Source organism: Zeugodacus cucurbitae, chromosome 4, assembly GCF_028554725.1.
Source record: "Zeugodacus cucurbitae isolate PBARC_wt_2022May chromosome 4, idZeuCucr1.2, whole genome shotgun sequence".
NCBI classification, from domain to species: Eukaryota; Metazoa; Arthropoda; class Insecta; order Diptera; family Tephritidae; genus Zeugodacus; species Zeugodacus cucurbitae.
Window position 1 is genome coordinate 44,632,347 of NC_071669.1, and position 22,569 is coordinate 44,654,915.

The following is a 22,569-nucleotide window of genomic DNA, read 5'->3' on the forward strand; positions in this document are numbered from 1 at the left end:
ATTGCCTACTCAGTTCAAAGTACAACCTGTTGGAAAGTGTGATGGATTTCCAGGCTGACATTGTTTTTGCTGTTAATACTGGTTCCCAAGTAGACGAATTTTACTACAACTTCAAAATTATGCCTGTCAACAGTGACGCGGGAGCCAAGCGAATGCGCTGACTTGGTAAATATTAATATCCGTAGTTAAGTGGCGTTTAATATGTCTAAAGTTCTCCTTAAAAAGTTCTTCGCGAATCCGTCGACTAGTTTGGTATTAATCAAATATGAGTAAAATTAGCTGTCTGCAGTTATAGATATCTCAATTTAGTGGTTTGTTGGATCTAATATAAATGTTTGGACCTGAAAAGGTTAAAAGTCTCAACTGTGTGTCATCTTCAAACTATTCTCCGATTACGTCAGTGTAAGGTGAATCCAAGACTGTCACTGAAGAAGACAAGTAGTAGTCAAAATCTACGAATTCTCGAATACCATAAATCTGTAGTAAAGAAGAACAGGAACAAGGGTCACTTTATACACCAATTTTTGGAAAAATTATTCTATTTTTTTTATAAAATTCTTTATTTCTTATCGAGTTTTATTTATTGCCTCACTATGTAATTAAAATTACTAAGCATTGCTGCCCCATTCACAATCTCGCTTGACAATCATCGGCTTTCCACGCAACTTAAATTCCGCCCCCAAATGCATCATCGACAAGGAAACCAGCGAACAGACGCCAAATGTCTCTATTTACTTTATCCAATAAACGACACTACGTCAGGGTTCTATTAACAGAACATTTGATGGGTGCTATAGCAGCTGACTATTAGTTGAATATACTTTCGAGTAACAACATATATATCTACTCGTTTATTCCGTTATTTGACGTGCTGACGTCGTCGCTGTTGTTCACTCCCACTTAAAGTGCGAACAAACGAACGGCCGCGATTATTTGCGAAGACCACACAAGGCATACATATCTACATATGTATATGTGTTTGTGTTGTTGTGCTGCCAGCTTCCCCACCAAGCGCATGCTGGATACCTTTAACGACGGTTGCTCCATTTAAGATCGATGACCTTCAATAAATTTGTGTCATTTACAAGCAGAACGCGAGCAACCCGATTCGGTATTTGAGTAAACAAATACACATGTATGTATGTATATATATATGGATCGAGGCTGTTGGTTTTGGTGGTGGTGTTATTGAGTGGCTGTTTTTTTGCCACACATTGTTGTCTCCTGCGCCCGTTGGTAGGCTGAAATTAGTTAACGTCAGCTTCCACTTTGTTATTGTTGTTTTTATTATTTATTTTTTTTTTGCTGGTAGTACTTTCAGCGCCCCGTTGGTGACACTCACACACAGCTTCTCACACTAGCATTCATGCGACGGCGAAAATTTATTTTTCATTCTCTGCTGTTATTATTGTTGTTGCGGCTGATATGCTGACTTAACAGACGATGCAATACGAGTGCTCTGGCCGCCAGGGTTGTATGCTGATTTTATTTATTTACAATTTTTTGGTTGCTTTATCCATATCGATTTGAAACGAAATATGGGTTGTGCGCCTCGAATTTCGGCGTTTTAATTATTTTGCTTAAGGGTTTCCGCTTTTTTTATGTTTTTTTACTGTTGTGCTGTGCGCTGGGCGGCTGTTTTAACAACTTGGATTCTCGTTTTGGCATTTGTTTTCGATATGCATTTACAATATTTTCACGCGGTCGCTGAAAATTCGCTTTGTTTTTGTTTTGAAAACATTTTCGTATATGTGTATACACCAATTGGCGTCTACTTGGAAACGCTCGATGTTATTTGATTAATCTTTTCATATAATTCTTGTGTTTTATTTGTCTTAGGCAAATCAAAAAGTGATCTAGCATGAGAAATTGTCTTTTTAGGCGTTTTAAACTCATAATTCTTAGACATCCCATAAGAGCTACTAAAACAACAAAATTAAGTTTTTCAACTATAGATTGAAATGGTGTCAAAAATTGCATAAAAGTTACATTTAAGTATATACAAGTGTTACCAAGTGCTTCCATTTCGCTGCCAACAGCTGTATATATAACTTTTCGCTTACTTTTTTTTATAATTTTTACATTTATTTAGATTTTATTTTTGCCTGTATGGGCTAGTTGACACATGTATTTATGGTTATATCGCACATTCGTGTGTGGAAATTTATTTTTTGAAACCACACAGCGACAATTTGCAGGCGTTGTAACTCAATAAATTCTCTATTTATGTGCTTTTTTCACTGTGTGAATGGGGCGGAAAATACGTAAAAATTGCAAAGCCTAGTAACAACTTCTTTTTTCGCTTAGCTGCGTCTAAAGCGCTTTGTTTCGACTGAGCTCTAGTTGGCAGTTAGCTGCATTTTAATGAAGTGCTTAATTTATTATTTGAATTGCTTATTCAATATGTGCTTTTGGCTTTTTTGAATTAATTTAATGGTTTTGATAGTTTTCAGGGGTGTTTTTGAATTTAAGTTTTCATAAATATAATATAAAGTGGGGTTAGAACAATTTCATCCCCGATAGAAGATAATTTAACCGTCCTGTTGTTAATATTTAACACTGGTAGCATAACTGTAGATACTTGCTCCATTTGGAGTATTAGGTTCATTAAACGTCTAACTCATGAGACTAAACTTCACAGTCTCTTAAAGCTATCACATTACTATTATTCTGGAAACAAATATTTTTGGTGCTCCGAAAGATAAAACCGAACAATGGTTGGTCATCGAATTATTAAAGTGTTTTAAGAAGTAAGTCCCCTCCGAATCTACACCCAGTCTGTTTTTCGAATCACTCTGTATTCGACCAAAAATAAACAAGCTAATAGCCTTTTCGCACAGGAGTTAATTGATCAATTACCCGACCTTTGTTCGATTAAAGCGATGATTTATATCGATTTATAAAATCTAACTTTTCTAGATTAATTTTTAATCTAATGCAAATCGAGTAGAAACTGGAATGCAAATTCTTAACAAAATATGAAACAGCTGATGAAAGTTAACAACTTCTTATGAACTGCAGAAACAAAAATTTATAACAGCTAATCATTAATCGAGTAGCCGGCTATGCGAAAGGCAAAAACTGATTTCTCAATTATAATCTGAATGTATTAAATTAATTGGGCTGTGCGAAAAGCTATAAGAAAATATTTGAAAAATGAACTTTACTACATGGTTTTTGGTCTAATAATGAGCGGTTCTTTGACATAATATCCATTTAGAGTAATGTAGTTGTTGGAACTGTTCACTAAACCGTTGAAAACGGCTAGATTGTGGAAATCTTCAAATCATTTTGACCTCGCTATTTGAGTTAGTTAAAGATTCGAGTTCCTGATTCGACTTTCAAGAGCCTTATATCGGTGTACAAATTTTTTAAGTTCTTTTACAAGTTGATCACAAAGCTCCACCACTTTGTGAAATAATCTGAATATAATGTTTGCAATGGCGTTCGATTATGAGATATGAAGAGTTCTTTCAATTTAGACTGAGAAAAATAAGTGTAAATAAAGTTAGTATACTAACATGCCACACATATTTCTCTAAAATTATATTATACATTAGTAGCATATACGCTTGATTTTATTCATTTATTTTTTTGCTACACAAACTTAGTCCGTACATCACCTCCCTACTTAACCACAAATTCAGCTTTAAATGCATACCTTTATAGTGATATTCTACAATATCCTTTACTTACTTACAACCCAAAATGCAATATCCTGCTTATGCAAAGGATCATCCTGCTTTTCGCATTTTTTTACAGCTTTACGACCGATTTGTTATTTTTGTGTGTGCTGGCACAAAGAGTGCATGTTAAATAACCCAAATAACAAAAACCAGCAACAACAATAACAATAAATATCTGAAAAAAGGATATAAAACGCCTTCACCCGCACGCGGTGCATTTCTGTACATACTTACACCTATACATGCGTGTGTGTGTGTGTGTGTGTAAATATTATGGTTTATTGCACTTGTTTGTTGGACAAATAGGGCAAAATAAAAAAACTGCAGCAATTGCAAAAGCCGAAACATTTGTCGGCATTGTTGTTGCACACACCGATGGTATTGCAACAGCTTGTGTGGCATACACGCAACAAAGGGAAGTAAAAGTACAACAAAAAAACAAGTTGGTAGGATTTGAGGCTATACATTTTTGGGAATATATGTTTTAAACTATACCCATATATGTATGTATAGGCGACTCTTCTAGCATTAAAGGTGGAAACATCGAAAAATTTCTCTGCAGTGTTACACAATTAATTCTATTACACCCTATACATATAAATATACAAAAAAATTATGTAAAGAAAACGTAAAGTAAACGTAGGTAACAAATTGTTGTTGTAATCTTACATATCGATAAAATAAACCTACCAATTATACGAGCTCTCTTCCTCTTATGCCGACAAATGTTGATGTTTCCCCTTTGCTTGTAAGTTCTAACCTGTTTTAACCATCAATTAACTGCTTTAGGCTACTATTATTATTGTTATTGAGAAAAATGTGTGAATATGTTGAAAAACTCAATAATATTTGTACAAAAAATGTTGAAGTTAGGTTAGGTTGTATTCGTACATATGTATATTTAAGGTATTTAAGTATTTATGTGTCCAAAAGTAAAAAAAAAGATAACTGCTCGTACTCTGTAATTAGGGAAGTCCATCACAATAAGTATTGTAGAAGTTAATTCTCTAATTTTCGATGGATTCCTTCGGTCTCTAACAATAGGATATACTGAACATTATCACGCCAGTGCCTGTAGCTAAGTTTTTTACCGAAAATACAAGTTAAGTAAATTTCTCATCTGAAGGGTTGTGCAATAAGAGCGCTACAAAGGTATGTATGGTACTCGATTTTTTATGCATGGCTACCACAGGCACACTTGCAGAAGTCCAGACGCTGAACCCAATTTTTTCGACGGTTTTCAAGCATAAATCGTCCGAATTGCACTTTCGTTATTCGTGCGAAGTTCATCAATCGTCGCTGGCTTGTTGTCATAGACCGTCGACTTGACATAACCCCACAGAAAATAGTCTAACGGCGTCAAATCGCTCGACCGAGTCGGCTAATTGACTGGGCCATTTCGTGAGATAACATGTTCACCAAACTTGGCTTTCAATAAATCGATTGTGACATTAGCTGTGTAGCTTGTGGCGCCGTCCTGTTGGAACCACATATTGTCCAAGTCCATATCATCCTATTCGGGGCAAAAATATACGGAAATCATTGAACGGTAATGATTCCCATTCGCAGTAACGAGCCGATCAAAGAGTAGAAGTACGGCCCACTGACGCAGGCGGCCCATAAACCGCTGCCTGATCATAAATTGGACGTAGCGCTATTATAATTCAGACCGCTGACTCCGAATTTCGGTCGTAAACATTAATAATTTCGACTCATTGTTTCGTATATCTTTCCCTGATGAAATTGCAAACCTTCCTGGAGAGAAATGTCAAAAGAGCGCGAAAAAAATAAGGCGTCGTTTGTTGTCCCTATCGGTCTACTTTTGTAGCGTCCCTTTTCAATAATCCTTTATTATAAAGAAATGCATACTAGAGTTTTTCTTGTGTGTCTCTATGCCAAAAATGACTAAAATCGGGTGAATACTTCCTTTAGTCTCCATATAACGGATATAAGGATTTTTTTACGTAAAACTTGGATACAAACTAGATTTTTAGCGAAAATTGGTGAAATGTTTCCAGGAATTCCGTCAGCCTCATATGTGATACATAATGATTTTCTTTGGGCTAGTGGAATTTATTCTGAATGGATCCGATATGGATATTATTATTCCTTCGTCGAAAAATACAAAATGTATTTTCATAATTTCATCCTTTAATATAAATTAATATAACAAATAACATATCAAATGCCAATAAAATTTAGGAAAAAGCATCTACTAAAGTCAAAGTAGTAACCCCAAAGGCTGGCAACCTCTTGGCTTTAATCTTTATTTTTGCAGCCTTGAATAAAATCCTTCTATTGGCTGCCGTTAAACCTCCGAGCTTTGACATTTTAACCTTAAATTTACGATTATTTGCATTTTTCCCGTTATTTATTTTGTATATGCGTGTATATATAATTCAAATATTTGCATAAACAAATTTTTATTGAATTTCACTTTTATTACCACTTGAATTCTGCGAGAAATTTGCATTTCTTCAAAATATCTAGGCTATGCTTCCTCTTTCTCTCCTTCAATTTCGAATATTGACCTTCAAAATCGTTTGCACAGATTTTTGTTATGGTTTGTTTATGCTATTCCTTGGTTAAATTGCCTGCCATTTTATATATTTATTTACTTTATATTTTAGTGCAAGTGATTTTTTTATGTACATGCCGGAATGCCTTTCAGATACTAACAACTATTACTTGGAAAAGTTGTTTGAGAAATGTTTCTATTGAACAAAATATTTATTTAATATAAATATAAATTTTAAAATTAATTTTCAATCCAGTTAATATATTTTTTTTGGTAATTATATATTTTAAAATTGAAATTAATTTTATATTTAAAATTTTTTTAAATATAAATAGCTTAAATGTATTTAGAAAGATTTTAAAATAATTTTAAAATCAAATTAATATTAAATTGCTATTTTTATCACTGTACAAGTCTGTAAATAATATAAAATGTAGACATATCCACATAAACATGTCACTCTAATAAAGACAACAGTCCTATATGTGATCCTTAGAGATTTGCGTAGCTAAAATTACGCTCACTGAGTGGACTTTCGTGCTTTAATCCCAAGAGGATTGCGCTAAAACGCCGCTTACCCTCATAAATTCGCACAACTGTGCAGAGCGATGCTTGAATTACACACCGAACGCATTGCCCGCCACCACCATCTTAGTCCTTTCCATTTGTTATTGTTATTGTTGCAGGATTTCAAGTGAAATTAAGCAGCCAAAGTAAAGTATTTGGGTATTTTTTCGCAATCTTGAGCTTTAAAAGCAACGCTTACATACATATCTGTATGTGTACTGTTTTTATTGTTGTTATATATAAATATGTGCGTTTGCAAAGGATTTTAGCAACCTCTCAACCGCAGCGCTTCACACAGCGATACGAGCCAAGACCGCAAGAAAATCAGCGAAGACAGCGTAGAAGAAGCCTCCAACAGCACAGCGCGTTAAAGATTTTCACTTTATTGCCGCAATCTACACACACTTCACGCCAAAAACGCTACATTCCCCCCGCGCGCCCACTGGCTTCTCACATTGCCATTGAAAGCAACACTGTGTTGTTGCTGTTGCTGTTGTGGTGCTCTGTTGTATGCGGTTGGCTGGCTTACCAACAGATTTCGCCCTTAGCCATCTGAAAGCGCCTCTCTTGGCGCCTTTTGTGCGCATACATTTGCGTTTGTATATATTTTGCTTTATGCTCATATTCCGTATTTTTGTTTTTGTTATTTTTATATTTTTTTTTTGCTTTTCCAACATTTTCACTTGTGCGCCGCCTCTCGGCAACGTCTTCTTCTTCCATTTGTTTTTGCACTTTGTCCTTGTGTCGCTTGTGAACGTCAACGCCAACGCGCGCATCATTTACAACAACAAAAATATTCGCCATCGACCTCATCAACATGAACATCACCTTTCCGCTTTGCTTTTGTATGGAATACATTTTTTTTCTTGCCGACGTAGCTCGTCGTTGCGGGCACTTTGGCAAGGACACGCACTGCGTTCGGCGCTATTCGGCAGCGTGTTCGTGTGTGTCACATGTGCAGCATTAATAGATTGCTTCTTGCTCGTTGTAGTTGTCAAGTATTTTTTCCTGTAATTTGTGTGGTAAATGTTTGCCGTGGAAAATGGTGAAATGAAAGCTTACGAAATGCATGAAAATGCCGGAAGCGTAGACTGTGGACAATTGCAGATATTTTGGGCTTTAAGTGCTCGGAGTTTTTCTAGAGATCGTTTAAAGAAATTTGCTGTAATGAAATTTAATTATTTAATGCAATTTTGGCTCGACGGGAATTACAGTATTGAATTCTATTCGAAATTTCATTTTGTTTCGTACGGTCTCGATACCTTTATGTAATTTTTCATTTCATTTGATTCGTCGTTTAGAATAAACAAACATTCGAACATGATTAATGAGTAAACGCCTGACGATTTAATATATATGATTGAAACTCAAAAAAGCTCAGCTAATATTGTCTATTATATTATTCGCTTCTTTGATTTCAGTCTTCCTGAATACCTAATAATTTAAGGTTCTCCTTTCAAGATAACATAACCTTAATAAATCTGCTACCTTAATTTCGTTGCTTCACATAAAGTTCTCTACCCTCGTATAACGATTTCTGCAAGTAAAATAATACGAGGAAGTTAATATTAGATCGTATTCCAATATAGAGCAGACCAGTAGACAATTGAACGAACGGAATAACAACAAAGTAAGATAATTGTCACTTCGTTCTACGCATTTTGTAATTTCGTTTTGTATATTTTAAATCGATTGATTTTGCTCGGTAATTTCAAAAAGTTTAGCATACTTTTAGGTTGCATATTATTATTATACTGATTATTTCATTTACCTTATAGAATACCCGTTCAATTCTCAATCGGTTAATGTAAATATTCAAACAAAATCTGGCTAGGTATTATAATATACCGTTATAATTTTGATGACCTTTTGAACCTTAACCAACACTTGCTTCAATACTGAAGGGTTAATAGTAGTCATTTTATTAAATTTCACTACTTTCATCGAATACGAAAAATAGTTTCCTATTGGGAAGTCATACTTGCATATATGTATACATAATATATAGTTTGAGTAGATAGACCACCCAACAAATAAAACTTTTGTGAGGTTAGAATGAAAATATGTATGAGAATATGCTTTCAAATTGCCCGGGAATTCCGTACGAAAATAATATATATATGTTTTCCATATATATTCATGTATCTATGCACTTTATCACCCACTATGAATCATTCAATGCGTATCCCTCTATATATGCTACTTACACACCTATATGACAATATGTGCGTAAACTTCGCAGCTTCCTTACAACTTCGAAGGATAGTTTTTACTGCCTATGTTTTAGTTAGGTAGGTGGTGCTGTTGGGTAAGACCTTCTGTTTGCAGTAAGCACACTTTGTTGCCTATTTTGTGGGTGTTATAAGCGGTTAAGTTTCAGATCACATTTGGCACGAGCAAATAAGTTTTCTCCGTAAGTTTTGTAGTACTACGTTAGCTGTGGCCTTTTATTACGATGCAGTTTGCCATGCATATACATATATGAATTTATATAAATATTTATGTATCTTGGACTTTGTTTTTGTTTTTTGGGACACATTTCTTGTGCCTTCCTTTATCATTTCTACAACCAACAAATTACACTTTGCTTTCGTCAGCGTTCAAATGTTAATTTAGTACTACTTTCTAATATTGCGTTAATAAATTAAGGGATATACATACATACATATATCTTATATTTATATAGCTATTTCCGAAATTTGAGGCAATAAAATCCTTGGAGTTAAAAGTTGATGGTTTATTGTACAAAATATATATAAGTATGTGGCCTACATTTAGGGTTACCGTGCGGGAATGGGTAACTTATCTAAAGGTTATTATTATAAGTATAAAATGATCGGTATACCCGTACAGTACATTGCGTATAAGTAAGCTTCGATAAATTGAATTTCTAGTTAATATTTTCCATTTTGTAGCATACATTCAGGGTTACTGATTAAAAGTGGTCTCTCATATGAATATTCCAGATTTGAATTAGCTGTTCAGCACTGTGTTCTTATAGAAGCTTTGAAGCCTCGACGGTTTCAAAGGAAATCGTTGCTCTCTAATCTACATAAAAACAATTTAAGTGCTCTAATACTCTCTGTTTCTATAGAATCAAATTGTGAGTTTAAAACAGAATTCTAAAATTATCATAGACCTTTCTGTATTTAATTTATTTTTAACTAAAGGACAGACCTTCGAGTGAATGCTTCATGCATCAAGGATCTTTTACAATAGTGGTGAGCACTTCCCCTCTATATATACTTATGCATAACCCGCCATATGCTAATCCAGCTGGCCTTAAGTACATGCGACTGCAATCTTTCACACTCCACGGTGCGTCACACGCACATTTCGGTCTGCAGTCTGGTGATGATTGTTTGTAGATTTTTCACTCTCAACTTTGCAGCGCTGGTTCTTTAGTTTTCGTTTGCCGCAAACCGGCGACGACGCATGTTAAATTCCATGCGTGTGCATTCACCACAGCGGAGGGCTGACTGTCGAGGGTTGAACACACTCGTTATGCATCGAAAATCTTCCCAAACCTTCGTGACTACGCACTCCGCTGATCTCCGAAATGCTACGCTGTCTGCGTGTGTCAACCACAGACGCGCCATCGTAATACATATACATACATACGTACTGTCAAGAGTTGACTGCCGACCGGCCAGCCAGCCGTCTGCTGTTCACTTCCGCATCCTTTGGCGTTATGAGCTTTTCAATTGTTTCACGTCTGTGTTGGTTGGTGAAGTTGTTGCTATGACTATTGTAAGTGTTACAAGCGCAGGGGTTGCGAAGACGGCTTATCCTTATTCCCGTCCTTCGGTGAAAATGTCATTCATCATTATATCCTTGCCCGCCAACAACGATTTGGTTTCGTTGTGTGACTGGCATGTATTATCATCAGTTTCATATTTATTATGCATTTCATAACGGCAACCTAGTCGTCGTGGTGCGTAGCTCACACATTCTCTTCTCTAGCTCTCTCACACTTTCGCTAAGCGACTGTTTTGTAACAGTATAGCAGTGACATTTACTTTATGGGTTTTATGATTTCGCAGGACATTTTGACAGAATGCATTCAAATTGTTTGTACATGAAACAGCTGGAACCTAGTTGGGTTTACAGCACTGTTTTTCAGATTCGGAAGGGTGTTTTTTCCTAATAGTTCGAGATAATCGCGAGACTCGGTTTTTTAGTGTTCTACTCTATGAGATTTCGGTCTTATGAAACTGTAATATATTTTCAATAACATGCTTTTACTGAACAAAACATGTTCCAGAATGAAGATCCCATTTATGCTATGAATATGCTCAATACAGTAATTTTCCGAATCTTCTCGCCAACGCGAGCCTTAAAGACTTTAATCCTCGAAATATATAAAAATACACATATAAACGGTATTTGTTTACCGTTATTTTGCTTTTTCTTTCATTATACAAAGCAAAACAATAACAAAAAAATTCAAGAAACATGCGTCCCGTTGACGGTTGAGGGCAGGTGGTGCACGTCTTTCATCAATTCATATACAAAATGTCATCCTTCTGAAAACACTGTTGTCACTGCTGCCTGCTGGTTGAACTACTGTGGGCTGTAGAATGATTTGTTGTTGCTTTAATTTGCGTAAAAAATGTTTCTTAATTGTGTGTGCTTTGATGAAAACTGACAACAAGTGGGCGCTTTCTTTTTTGAAAGTTTTAATGAATATTAATTTTGTTTTGGAAGCAAATAAATAATTTTGGCAATGTGGGCACCGGTGGTTGTGTGAGTGCGAGAAGAGTAGAAGAGAATTAATCATATTCTCCGATATTTATTTAGCAAATTTATTTTGAAATGATAAGAAGAATTCGATTTTGCTTTTTTTGCGATTTTTGATTTTATAAAAAAAAAAATACTTTTTCACTGCAATCTTTAGATTAACAATGGATTCACATTACAGTTGTTCACTATATCGTTTTCAGTTTTTTTTTTTGAAATACATACATTAAAAAATCATGCTTTTTTATGTGCTTTAAGATCGAAAGGCTTTCCTATATATTAAATTTTGTGTAATAACCCAATATGGCATGTACATACATATGTAAACTGAACATAAGTATATCGCGTGTATATTCTAGTTTCTTCGAACCTTTTTACTTTGCATGACAATGTTTTGTTATTTTTATTCCATAAACCTGATGAGAATTGCAAGCCAAAGACTAAAATGAATGAAATACATAAATCTGTAAAATCCAGTTTACGCTTTAAAACGATTTCCCACAATTTTAAAGACATGTGTATCACAATGGACTCAACTAACCAGCTAAATCGGAAATCAAACTACCTCAGCTACTTTTTTAATCGATTTTCTAGGTTACCTTAAATGATTTTTCACGAGTTCACTACATATAAAGTAATTGAATTTCCTAAAATCCCGTTAAATTAACAGGTAATAAATACGTTAGAATTATTTACATTTGTTTATATAACAGAATAGATTTACTGTAATAATTACCTCAAGACATTACTTATAGTTTTGTACTTAAATCTTAATCATGTTTGAAACTAATTAATTTTCTCTTCCTCTTCTCATTTCAGGTGAGTTCAAAAGTTAACAAACTGAATAACTGCCGCATAGAAGTGAATGTACTCATTAATTAGTGACTCATTTGAATAAAAAATCTCTAATTTGAGAAAATATGGCCATAATGCTCGGTTGTGTAATTCGTAGAAAATTTGTGTGTTAAGTATTTTAATGATAATTATCTCACGTTACGCACGATTTCATAAGGTAAGCTTTAATAATAGATGACTAATTGGCTAAATACAACCTTGTGTGTGGTATGAGCGTAGTGAAGATATCAAACTGTCTTCCTATAAATTTATTTGTAATCGGATTGGATTTTGAAGCATTTTGTGAGTTAGGATAGCAAGGTGAAAAACTTAAGAATTAAGTGGCTATTTCATCTAAAAATTTCCACAACAACTGAATTAGTGCACAATCTGCGAGTGTTGGATATTTGCTTAAAAAAGATTCCTTATACATTTTCCAGTATATTTATCCCTGGTTTATAGTTATGTTCTCATCTCGAAGTACCTAGAAACCTTTATTATACACAAAAAATATACTTTTGTCCTCAAGAATTAATTGCTGTGTCTTTTTGTTTTTATAGATTTCGTTGTATGTCACAGCGTTCTAATGAGGAAGCTTCTTTTGTATTATTTTGTATTTTTATTGCATTACAAGTTTCTTTTTTAATTGTAATTATAATTGCTGGAAACAAAGTTGTTTAAAATTCTCATCACGTAGTCTCCGTAATGTGGCATGTAACACTCGTGTACATAGGTAGTCTTCGTATTTACATATGTCAGACACCATATACCTTAGTTAGCGTAGGGTTTTTTTGTATACTTACAACCTCATGTGTGAGGTTTAATGTACTTTACGCTCCAACGCATGGGACAACGCAACGCTTGTGCTGGGCGACGACAACATCGAGACGCACAGACATACAAATATACTGCTCTATGCAGGTTCTTACTTTGGGCTAGCCAATCAGACCATTAAATATTTCGAGTAGTTTCACAGTAGTGAGCACAAAAAATGCATTGCTTACTATTTGAGGTTAGTGACATAATACACTTAGTAATATCGAAAAATTATTATAGTAAAGCTACTATCATTAGAGTACTAGCTTGCTTGTTTGGTAATCATATTAGAATACTCTAGTGTTGATACGTTAGTTAATGTAATTCTTAAACTAATTCATATACAAACATTAATATTGAGTGTTTCAAGTTTTTCTAGTATAATGATATTTTACTATGAGTTATCAATATTTTTACGTATCCTATAGTATATTGATATTTTACTATGAGTTATCGATTTTTTAACAATTCGTAAAACGATTTATATATTTATTTTCATTCATTCTTCTATCGATATCATCACATTTTTATAATTTACTATCGATATTTATAAAATTCGACAACGATATGTGAATACTTATTTATCGATAATTTTAAAACTCGATATTTGGCAATATTTTTACATTTTTTATGTGATTTTTGATAATTATGTTCTATGGATAATACTTAAGTTTGCTTATGTGGCTTTTATCGATATTTGTTTTTTGATATCGATAGTTTTCTATCGATTTTTAGGCAATTGATATTTTACCAATCATTGTCAATACTTTTCATATGAGATTTCGATATTTCTAATAAGGAATCACCTTTTTAAGATTTACTATCGATATTTCAAAAAATCGATAACGATAATTCTATATCGATAATTTTTAAATTCGATAATTGGCAATATTTTTGCATTTTTATGCTATTTTTTGACAATTATATTTTATCGTTCGTTTATATTGCTTTTATCGATATATCGATTCTTTTCTAGATTGTAGACATCTTGTGATCGTATTACTGATCTTTGCCAAATGTATATTTCATCACTTCTATACGTTTCGCAGTGCAAAATCGAGATTTGCAACAACACTTTTGAACTAACGCACCCAAATGCGGATTTCCCAGCATTTGAACTTTAAAATTCCGTCTTTGTTCATTCCACATCAGTGGCTTAAAGTCACAAGCTATTAATTCTTTTTAGTCTGAAAAACAGTGGCCGCCTCCACTGCTTCTGCCATTGTGATTTTAATAAAATTTTAATTGCTTGACAACGAAAGCAGTGCATTAAACCCGATTTATGATTTGGCTTATTAATGCTTCTGAATGAAAAAAAAGAAAAAACACGCGTGAAGTTTTAATTTTCTTTCTGATTTTTTTTTTTGAATTTTTTTTAATGTAGCAACAAAGCAGCTTTGCTACTGCATACTATTAAGAGCACATACACGCATTCTTTAACACAACCTTTGGAAATGGTTTTCTTGCTTCGCTGATCGTCTTAACCTGTCGGCTATTAACAAGTGATTCACCTACACGCAAATCTTCTGCGCCAGTGCACCCGCTCTGCCAGTGCGTGCTTTTGTTCTATTTAAGTGCGTGTGTATATGTATGTGTATGTATATATTAACATATTTGCTTGCAAAATTCTCTATTTTATGGCAAAAATAAAAAAGTTATTTAGTTGAAGATTTCACATAATGGAGACACATGTGTTTATACTATTGACCGACAGTGTTTTGAACTTGACATGCTTAGTGACCCGGTCTGTTGCTTGCTACCTATTTTAATCTATACACGGGAGACTCTTTATAATAGTCTTTAGTAATTTTAGAAGCGTCTACAATTCCATAAGTTTAACATTTTTTTTATTATTATTCAGTGTCGCTGTGTCCTCTTGCAATTTTGTTATCAAATAAATATGAAATTTTCCTGACTTCACGCTGCTTTTTGTTAGTTTTTAACAAGCAATTTGTTTTCGCTCTTTTGCAATTCATCGATAAATGAATTCAGCTCAGCGCTCATCTGGTCCTGCAGCCATTTTGGTTCGGTCATCAGCTGTTGCGTAAGCTCCGTGCTCTGTAGCGCAAGACTTTCCTCAATAATGGTTTCCAGTTGTTTTTGCAAATTGCCATTTTGTTTACTCTGCGCAGTATCTAGTTTGTCAAAACGTTTAACGAAGCTGTCATAGTCCTCAAATAGATGGATAAAGCTAAAGTAGGTATATTAGATTTAAATTTCTTTAATTTTTATGGGTTTTAAATAAATACCTCCTTAAAACTTCTGTTAGAGTTTCCTTGGCATCGTTGATTTCTTGCTGCACATCCTCTAGTGATGATTCACTGCCAAAGACCAGTGTGAAGGCCTGTAATATATGAAAATAATTGCATGTAATTTATTTCGAGATAACGTTATGTGTTTCTACTTACATCATCATCTTCATCAGCCGCTTTGAGGTCTTCATAGAGACAGCATAGTATGAAGAAATATAACAATAGGCAGGAAATTGTACTTCTTGTCATAATAATATGGCAGGCGCTGTAGCGAAATTAATACTAGTGTGCTAGAAAAAAAAAAAATATTAATAACTAATGAAATTAAAGATCTATAATGATGGTACTATATTAAGGGTTTAGGTGAGTTTCAGAGGCTTTTTAATATAATATATAAAATCATATATCTAATTTAAAGAATTTATCATATCAAAGAGACATATTTAAATAGTATTTTTTTGAAATTTGTATTTAAAATTTTCGAAAACTTAGCCGTTTCCGGTCTCCAAAAGAAGCTAATGCGTGTATATCATAACTCATGATTGGTTAATTTAAAAACAATAAACTAAAAATATTTCGATAGAACATGGGTAAATCTAGTTAATGAACGAAAGAAAAAAGAAAATAAAAAAATTTGAATTTTTGACAGAATTTTAATCAAAAAACTCACTTTTTTGGTCGAACAAAATAGTTGTAATAAAAATAAAAAAAATCCTTATTTCATTAACTAGTTAATGTTATTCCAAAGATGTGTGCAAAATTTGAACAAAATCACTTCATATCGACCATCGACTTGAAACATTGAGTTTTGAGATAAACGCGTTTAAAGTTTTACATTCGTACTGACGTGGCCTGACGGGCGGAACTTCCAAAAGATATAACTCTTAGCATATTACTCGGATTGATTTGATATTTTTGGATAATATTTTAAACATATTGCACTATTTAATAAGACAAAATAAAAAAATTTAAAAATTTTGAAATTTTGAAACCCACCGACATACGCTAGGTATGCTTCACTAGCGATCAGATGGACTGATAGATATTACAAAATTAAATTGTCACCTTTTTATGAATATATACCTTTAGGTTGAGTCACTAGAATCGAATTCATTTGTTCAAAAGGCAAATTTTCAATTTCACAACTGTTGATCAGCACTTACCTTGACTCTCAAAAAGAAGGTTCGCTGGGGAGAACTGTAGCGATAATGAAAATGGTAAATCCAAAAATGTAGCAGAGGCGCTACAAAGTAAGCGAGAACATGTCGTCATATAGCCCTGAGAATCTCGTACGTATTAAGAGATTCATATAAGAGAGTTGCTTTATATAGCCGACTATTTGTTATTTCATCACGATTAACACGATTCAACGTCGTTTTCTATCAGTAGATAGACACATCTATCAAGACTTCTAAGTATATAACTTTCACTTTTCGCGGAAAAAAGACAAATTCTAATCTCTCGATCTCGATTTGAGCCGCTTCTGCTTGCTGTTTTTTTCGATTATTTTACTCCACTTTTTTATTTATTTTCAAACAATACTTTAAGGAATAATTTGCTACCGCATGCAACGCACCCACAAATGTTACTGTTTATTGATTTCATAGCACAACAATTGATATAAAAGTGAACGCGCCGCCGCTAGAGATAGAAGTGAGAAGAAAGCGAATTATCTTTTATTATTCTCAGTAAAACGACATTATTATGACCTAGACATAGGCACACAACTGTCGATTTGCCTGTGTGCTACAAGGTTATCACACTTTCGATGAACCATAGAGTGAAGCCAAACTGCCATACTTTTCATTATGGAATTTTAAATGTGTTTGTGTTTTTTTATTTTTATTGCAATACATATATATTTATTATATATATTACATTTACTACTTTGTTATTAAATATATTATTTTAAATTACCCTAAACCTATATTCCTATATTTAATACTAAAACGTACACAATGTACATATGAGTATATAAGCAGCCAGGCATCTCAGTCTTTCTGACGAATTACCACTTTTATGCTAGGATCAGTAAGCCTTATCGCCATATGAGTGTAAACTACTTTTTCAACCTCATTCCAAATGACACCTTCAAGATTTCCATTCAAATTCCTGGAAATTTGGTAAAATCGTTTAAAACCAAATGAAACACCGCACCACATTATACTATACTTCGAGAAACTACTCACCCAGGTCTGCAATTAAGTTCCTTACTTTTCTCATCATACCACCAGCCACCTTGCATTGTTTTAGCGCAATTATTGTCATTGCTCTTGACATCATATGTTTGAAAACTGCAATCTATTGCGTCGACCAGATCATCATCAGTGTCATCATTTATAAACACCGATGTTAAGCGATATTTATCCTCTTCATTGGCTATAGAAAAGCTATTATAGATTCTATAAGGACTTTCCACATACTCTGTGCCCAATTGTATCCATAGTTGGGCATGCGAGTTCCGTAGTATTTTATGTAAACGCTCAAGTCCAATAAAAAAGCTACCAGCTAAATTGCCAAAACCCATTTTGTACTCCTGCCAATTGCGGTTGAATGATAATTCACCATCAATACGACGCTGTATAACCAACCACGCACTGTCACCGTTCGGATCGTTTAAGCAATAACCATACATATTGGCTAAATTATATTTCGTCATATTCAAAGCGAAAATACTGTCAACTGCTTCGTCCGCATCCTGTGCTGACTTCAACGCGTCGTCGCAGCTGTTTGCAATCTCAACACCAGCTGCTGGCTTCGCATTAATTTCGACGACTTTGCCGTCCCCATACGGCAGAAATGTTTCATACGAAGGCCAATTAACTTCGTTGGATGCAACTGGCACACTATTTTGTATTATATTTAAAATATCGCTTAATATTGTATTAGCTTCTGGCGGTAACTTTTTTATCTCTTCTTTATTATTTCGTAGATTTTTCAAAAATTCAATTGGTGTTTGCCCGCATAACTGCTTTTCAGCGCCGTCTTCTTTATGCAGTTCATTTTGCACTTTGGTCTCGAACTTCTTTAATTCATCCTTAATTGATTTATTTTGCCTTTCCAATATGTTCTGTAGTGTCTTTTTGTAGTTAGTTTGCTTTTGCACCAGCTCTTGGCTCTGTGCGCTGAGTTTTGTTTGGATGAATTTTTGTAGGTTCGACAATAAATTATCATTAATTTGCAGCTTTTGCGTTTGCTCCAGATTGATAAAACGTTTCTGTAGATTTGCATAGTTTTGCTGCAGATTATTTAGACTAGAAATTATAGAGTCGAAAGTAGTATAGGCGATTAATTATATTATATATAATTTATTGAGTGTTTTCACCTCTGATGATGTTCTTTTAGTCTTTCTCGTACAATTTTGATCTGCTTATGTAAATCTGCTATAGTTGATCCGCTGCCGAAAACTAGTGTGTATACCTGTCAGATGGCAATTTGTTTAATATATATCACATTCACATACAATTAAATATATTACGTTGCTTTCGCCATCCGCCGATCTGGCCACATTACTACAAAGCAATATTAAAAACGGCAAATAAACGTAATAAATGCCTAACACTGTCATAATAACATGAAAATTGCTGTAACTATGATGATATGAAATTTATACAATTACTGTGAACACTATCAACTCTCATATGCCGGTTTAACTAAATAAGAGAGAGTGCACGTACCCTTATCACGGTATTTACATATTCATTTTACATCAAACATATTTTTGTTTTTCGTTATTATTTTGTGCCACTTTATTGTTTACAACAATTCTCAGAATTTGTAATATTTCATAATTAAAAAAATTCACTTTTTCTCAAAGTCCTTCACATTAAAGTGCACTGATTTCGTTTTCTAAAAGATCGCGCTTATCAATGGGCTTTAAGTCGGACTCGTTTACGACCTGACTTATTGCTTTCACTTCGGCAACTGTCACAAAATGTTTCATAGCAAATAATAGTCATAATTGACATACGCGGATTGATTTAATAGCAAGTTCCGGCGAACCGGAGGATTGTGAGACAAACAGTGAGCGTGATTAATTAAAAATTGCGATGAGTGTGTCATACCGAGAGATACAATTGGTAGAGTAATAACTCTCTTATATTGCTCTTAATTTCATAATCTTGCGTTGCTGATTTAAGTTCCACGAATTAGGTAATTATTATTTATTAAATTATTTTAAGACCAACCGTTAGGGGTTTCTGAGATGAAGATTAGAACTCATCGATTTCATGTGAACTGAAATTTAATTAAATAACTAATTTTTTTAGCAATACGCTTGTGAAATTTTGTTTATAAAGAACTGAGATTTACTATATATAGTTTGAATGTTTCCAAGCGATTTTATATACAGCTACATTATTCGATTTATATACATAAATAAGTTTATGTAATTAAAAAAATATATTTCGATTAGTCGATAATTTAAAAATATTATTTTAATTATTGTATGGCAGTTAACTAATAGTTGTATGCTTTTTAAGACTCTTAATAGTCTAGAAAGACGCGATAACATTAGAAATTTATATCGCATTCTGTTTATCGAAATGAAGTAAGTAGTAAGCTATCGACAAATCTATTCTTCACTAGAATACTTTCGCAATAAGCCTTAACGTACTGACTATTTATTGATATAAATCTCAAACACTCGATACACTTTTTATACTCTCGCAACAAAGTTGCTGAAGAGAGTATAATAGCTTTGTTCACATAACGGTTGTTTGTAACACCCAAAACTAAACGAGTTAGATATAGACTTGTATAAACCAAAGTGATCAGGAGTGGAGTTCAAATCCCTATGTCTTTTTTTTTTTTATAGTAGGGGGAAGCATCGAAAGCCGAAGTGCGGAACTTTAATCCGCTAAACCTAACCTACTCCCAGCACAAAACACTCCCACGGAACTACCGGATTAAGTATTACTTCATGGGAGTGTCAAGACAATTTAAGTCTCCTCTATAGCGCGGACTGACTGACGCCTAGCCTGTTGTAGATGTCTCAATTTTGTCATTATTATGGCTGCCGCTTCGCTAACAGCTTTCCAATTATCAGAGGACTGACATATAATTGCTGTCAAATTTTCCACAGTCAAGTTACCACCCATGGTTGTTATCAACTTGTCCCTTATATCTAAAAAGCGAGGGCAATAAAAAAATATGTGCTCAGAGTCTTCTACGGACTCTGCACACACCGGACAGTACGGACTAACGTCATTACGGAATTTGTATAGGTAACTTCTGAAGCACCCGTGACCACTCAAAATTAGGGTCAGGTGGAAATCAAGGTCACCATGCTTTCTATATATCCACGAATGGATGTCTGGTATTAGTCTGTGTGTCCACCGTCCTTTAGTTGAGGCTTCCCACTGTTGCTGCCACTTCAAGATGCTCGTTTTCCTCTCGTCTAACTTTTTATTCTCTGAGGGGGGCGCTGCTACCATATGCAGTCGCACGAATTCATCTCCCTGGATGTCAATAGGCGGCATGCTGGCCAACACTTCAGCAGCATCGCTAGATATGGTTCGCAAAGCACTTATTACTCTTATTGCCGACAGTCTATGTATTGCGTTTATTGGTCTCGCATACGCTTTAACATCTAACGCCTGAATCCATATTGGCGCCGCATACAAAATTACAGAGCTCATAGCCTTTGCAATTAAAAATCTTCGGCCGGAACGCACGCAGCCCTTATTTGCCATCATTCTTGATAAGGCGTTATAGATTTTGTTTGCTTTGTTCGACGAGTACGCCAAGTGCTCCTTGAATTTTAACCTTGAGTCTAATATTACCCCCAGGTACTTCAGCTGTGGCTGTGAGATAATCTCACACTCCCCAATAGTGAGAGTTAATCTTTCCTGAATTTTCCTTGTGCTTATGAGCAACACTTCAGTTTTATGCTCTGCTAGTTCCAGACTCATGGAAGAAAACCATTGGCGTAAACCGTTGATGCATTAATTGCATTTTCTCCTGAGGTCATCGAGGTGCTTGGCCACTGCTACCACTATAAGGTCGTCAGAATATGCTATTAATTTCACGCTCTTTGGTTGTTGTATTCTTAGAACCCCGTCATACATCAAATTCCATAAGAGGGGGCCTAAGACCGATCCTTGCGGTACTCCACTCGAAATAAAATAGCTCTTAGTGCCTTCGTCCGTGTCAAATATTAGTTTTCTGTTTTTAAAATAGCTTATTATTATGTTAATGAGGTATTGGGGGGCGCGCATTACATATAAGATGTTGATAATGTTTGCCCATTTTGCGGAGTTGAACGCGTTTTTAACATCCAGGGTAATCAGTGCGCAGTATTTTTTTGTACCACCTTTCCATCTTTTTCCACTGACTGCATCTTTTGCAGTGTCAACGACTTCCTTTAGTGCGTCGATAGTGGATCTGCGTTTTATGAAGCCGTATTGTCTCTCAGTTAATCCGCCGGCTTCCTGGATTGCAACTTCCAAGCGGTTTCGTATAATGTTTTCGTATACTTTACCCATTGTGTCGAGCATACACAAGGGTCGATACGATGAAGGTTCCTCCGGTGGTTTCCTTTGTTTTGGAAGGAGAACTAAGCGTTGGACTTTCCAGGGGTCGGGGAACACTCCTTCTTTTATGCATGCATTGTACATAGCTTCCTTTAGGGCTCTGTTTGGTATACCATCTATTCCAGGCGCTTTGTTGTTTTTAATTTTTTTTACTATGACCAATAGTTCTTCTTCCGTAACTAATAGCGGTGACTCAGCCGTTTCGTCATGTCGTTCAGCGTATGAGATCGGGTCATGCGTCGGAAATAGTGTTTCGACGACTTTCTTCATAAATGATGCACTTTTGGTTTCCTGTGACTTATTTTTGAATTTTGTCATACAAATTTTATATGCTGTTCCCCAGGGGTCTACGTTTGCCTCTTCACAGAGCTTTTCAAAACAATTTCGTTTGCTGCGGGTAATAGCTGACTTCAGGAGTTTCTTATGGTTTTTAAACGCTTCTCTGAGACTGTTTTCATTATCTCCACCCTGATTGCGCTGTAGGCGACGTCTAGATAAGTGACATAGCTTTCTGAGCGTGGCTATTTCTTCATTCCACCAGTATACTGGCCTTCGTTTGGTGTGGTGCGTTATCCTGCGCATAGTTGCGTCACATGCTGCTACCAGTTCTTTCTGAACTGCGG

At 34.7% G+C, this 22,569-nt stretch overlaps 3 protein-coding genes across 7 annotated transcripts in view; 1 reads left to right on the plus strand and 2 right to left on the minus strand.

Moving 5' to 3' along the window:
- LOC105221101 (serine/threonine-protein kinase NLK2) overlaps window positions 1-22,569 on the plus strand; it is a 229,718-nt gene that overhangs the window by 28,328 nt on the left and 178,821 nt on the right. The gene's annotated exons all lie outside the window — the stretch shown is intronic.
- On the minus strand, window positions 13,314-17,075 carry LOC105221098 (uncharacterized). Of its 2 annotated transcripts, none has more exons than XM_029046129.2 (4): window positions 16,577-17,075; window positions 15,570-15,695; window positions 15,411-15,505; window positions 13,314-15,352 (listed from the first exon to the last, which is right to left on the minus strand). In XM_029046129.2, exons 2-4 carry the CDS (start codon window positions 15,660-15,662, stop codon window positions 15,094-15,096), a joined length of 447 nt encoding a protein of 148 aa, XP_028901962.2. In that variant the 5' UTR covers window positions 15,663-15,695; window positions 16,577-17,075; the 3' UTR covers window positions 13,314-15,093. The 2 variants fall into 2 exon arrangements, with proteins under 2 accessions (XP_028901962.2, XP_011196087.2); XM_011197785.3 differs by having other exon boundaries at window positions 15,570-15,703; window positions 16,577-17,064.
- On the minus strand, window positions 17,216-19,377 carry LOC105221099 (angiopoietin-related protein 3). The gene is made up of 4 exons (XM_054229394.1): window positions 18,892-19,377; window positions 18,739-18,833; window positions 17,603-18,667; window positions 17,216-17,525 (listed from the first exon to the last, which is right to left on the minus strand). The coding sequence occupies exons 1-4, from the start codon at window positions 18,979-18,981 to the stop codon at window positions 17,405-17,407; spliced, it is 1,371 nt and encodes a 456-aa protein (XP_054085369.1). The 5' UTR covers window positions 18,982-19,377; the 3' UTR covers window positions 17,216-17,404.

What these genes read in the sequence shown, in the direction of transcription:
- LOC105221098 (XM_029046129.2), bottom strand. Translation starts at nt 15,662, where the DNA reads ATGACAAGAAGTACAATTTCCTGCCTATTGTTATATTTCTTCATACTA. An exon ending in CGGCTGATGAAGATGATGAT is followed by an intron (nt 15,506 to 15,569) that starts GTAAGTAGAAAC and finishes CATATATTACAG; the next exon opens with GCCTTCACACTGGTCTTTGG. An exon ending in CTAACAGAAGTTTTAAGGAG is followed by an intron (nt 15,353 to 15,410) that starts GTATTTATTTAA and finishes TACCTACTTTAG; the next exon opens with CTTTATCCATCTATTTGAGG.
- LOC105221099 (XM_054229394.1), bottom strand. Translation starts at nt 18,981, where the DNA reads ATGACAGTGTTAGGCATTTATTACGTTTATTTGCCGTTTTTAATATTG. An exon ending in CGGCGGATGGCGAAAGCAAC is followed by an intron (nt 18,834 to 18,891) that starts GTAATATATTTA and finishes GCCATCTGACAG; the next exon opens with GTATACACACTAGTTTTCGG. An exon ending in CTAAAAGAACATCATCAGAG is followed by an intron (nt 18,668 to 18,738) that starts GTGAAAACACTC and finishes TATAATTTCTAG; the next exon opens with TCTAAATAATCTGCAGCAAA.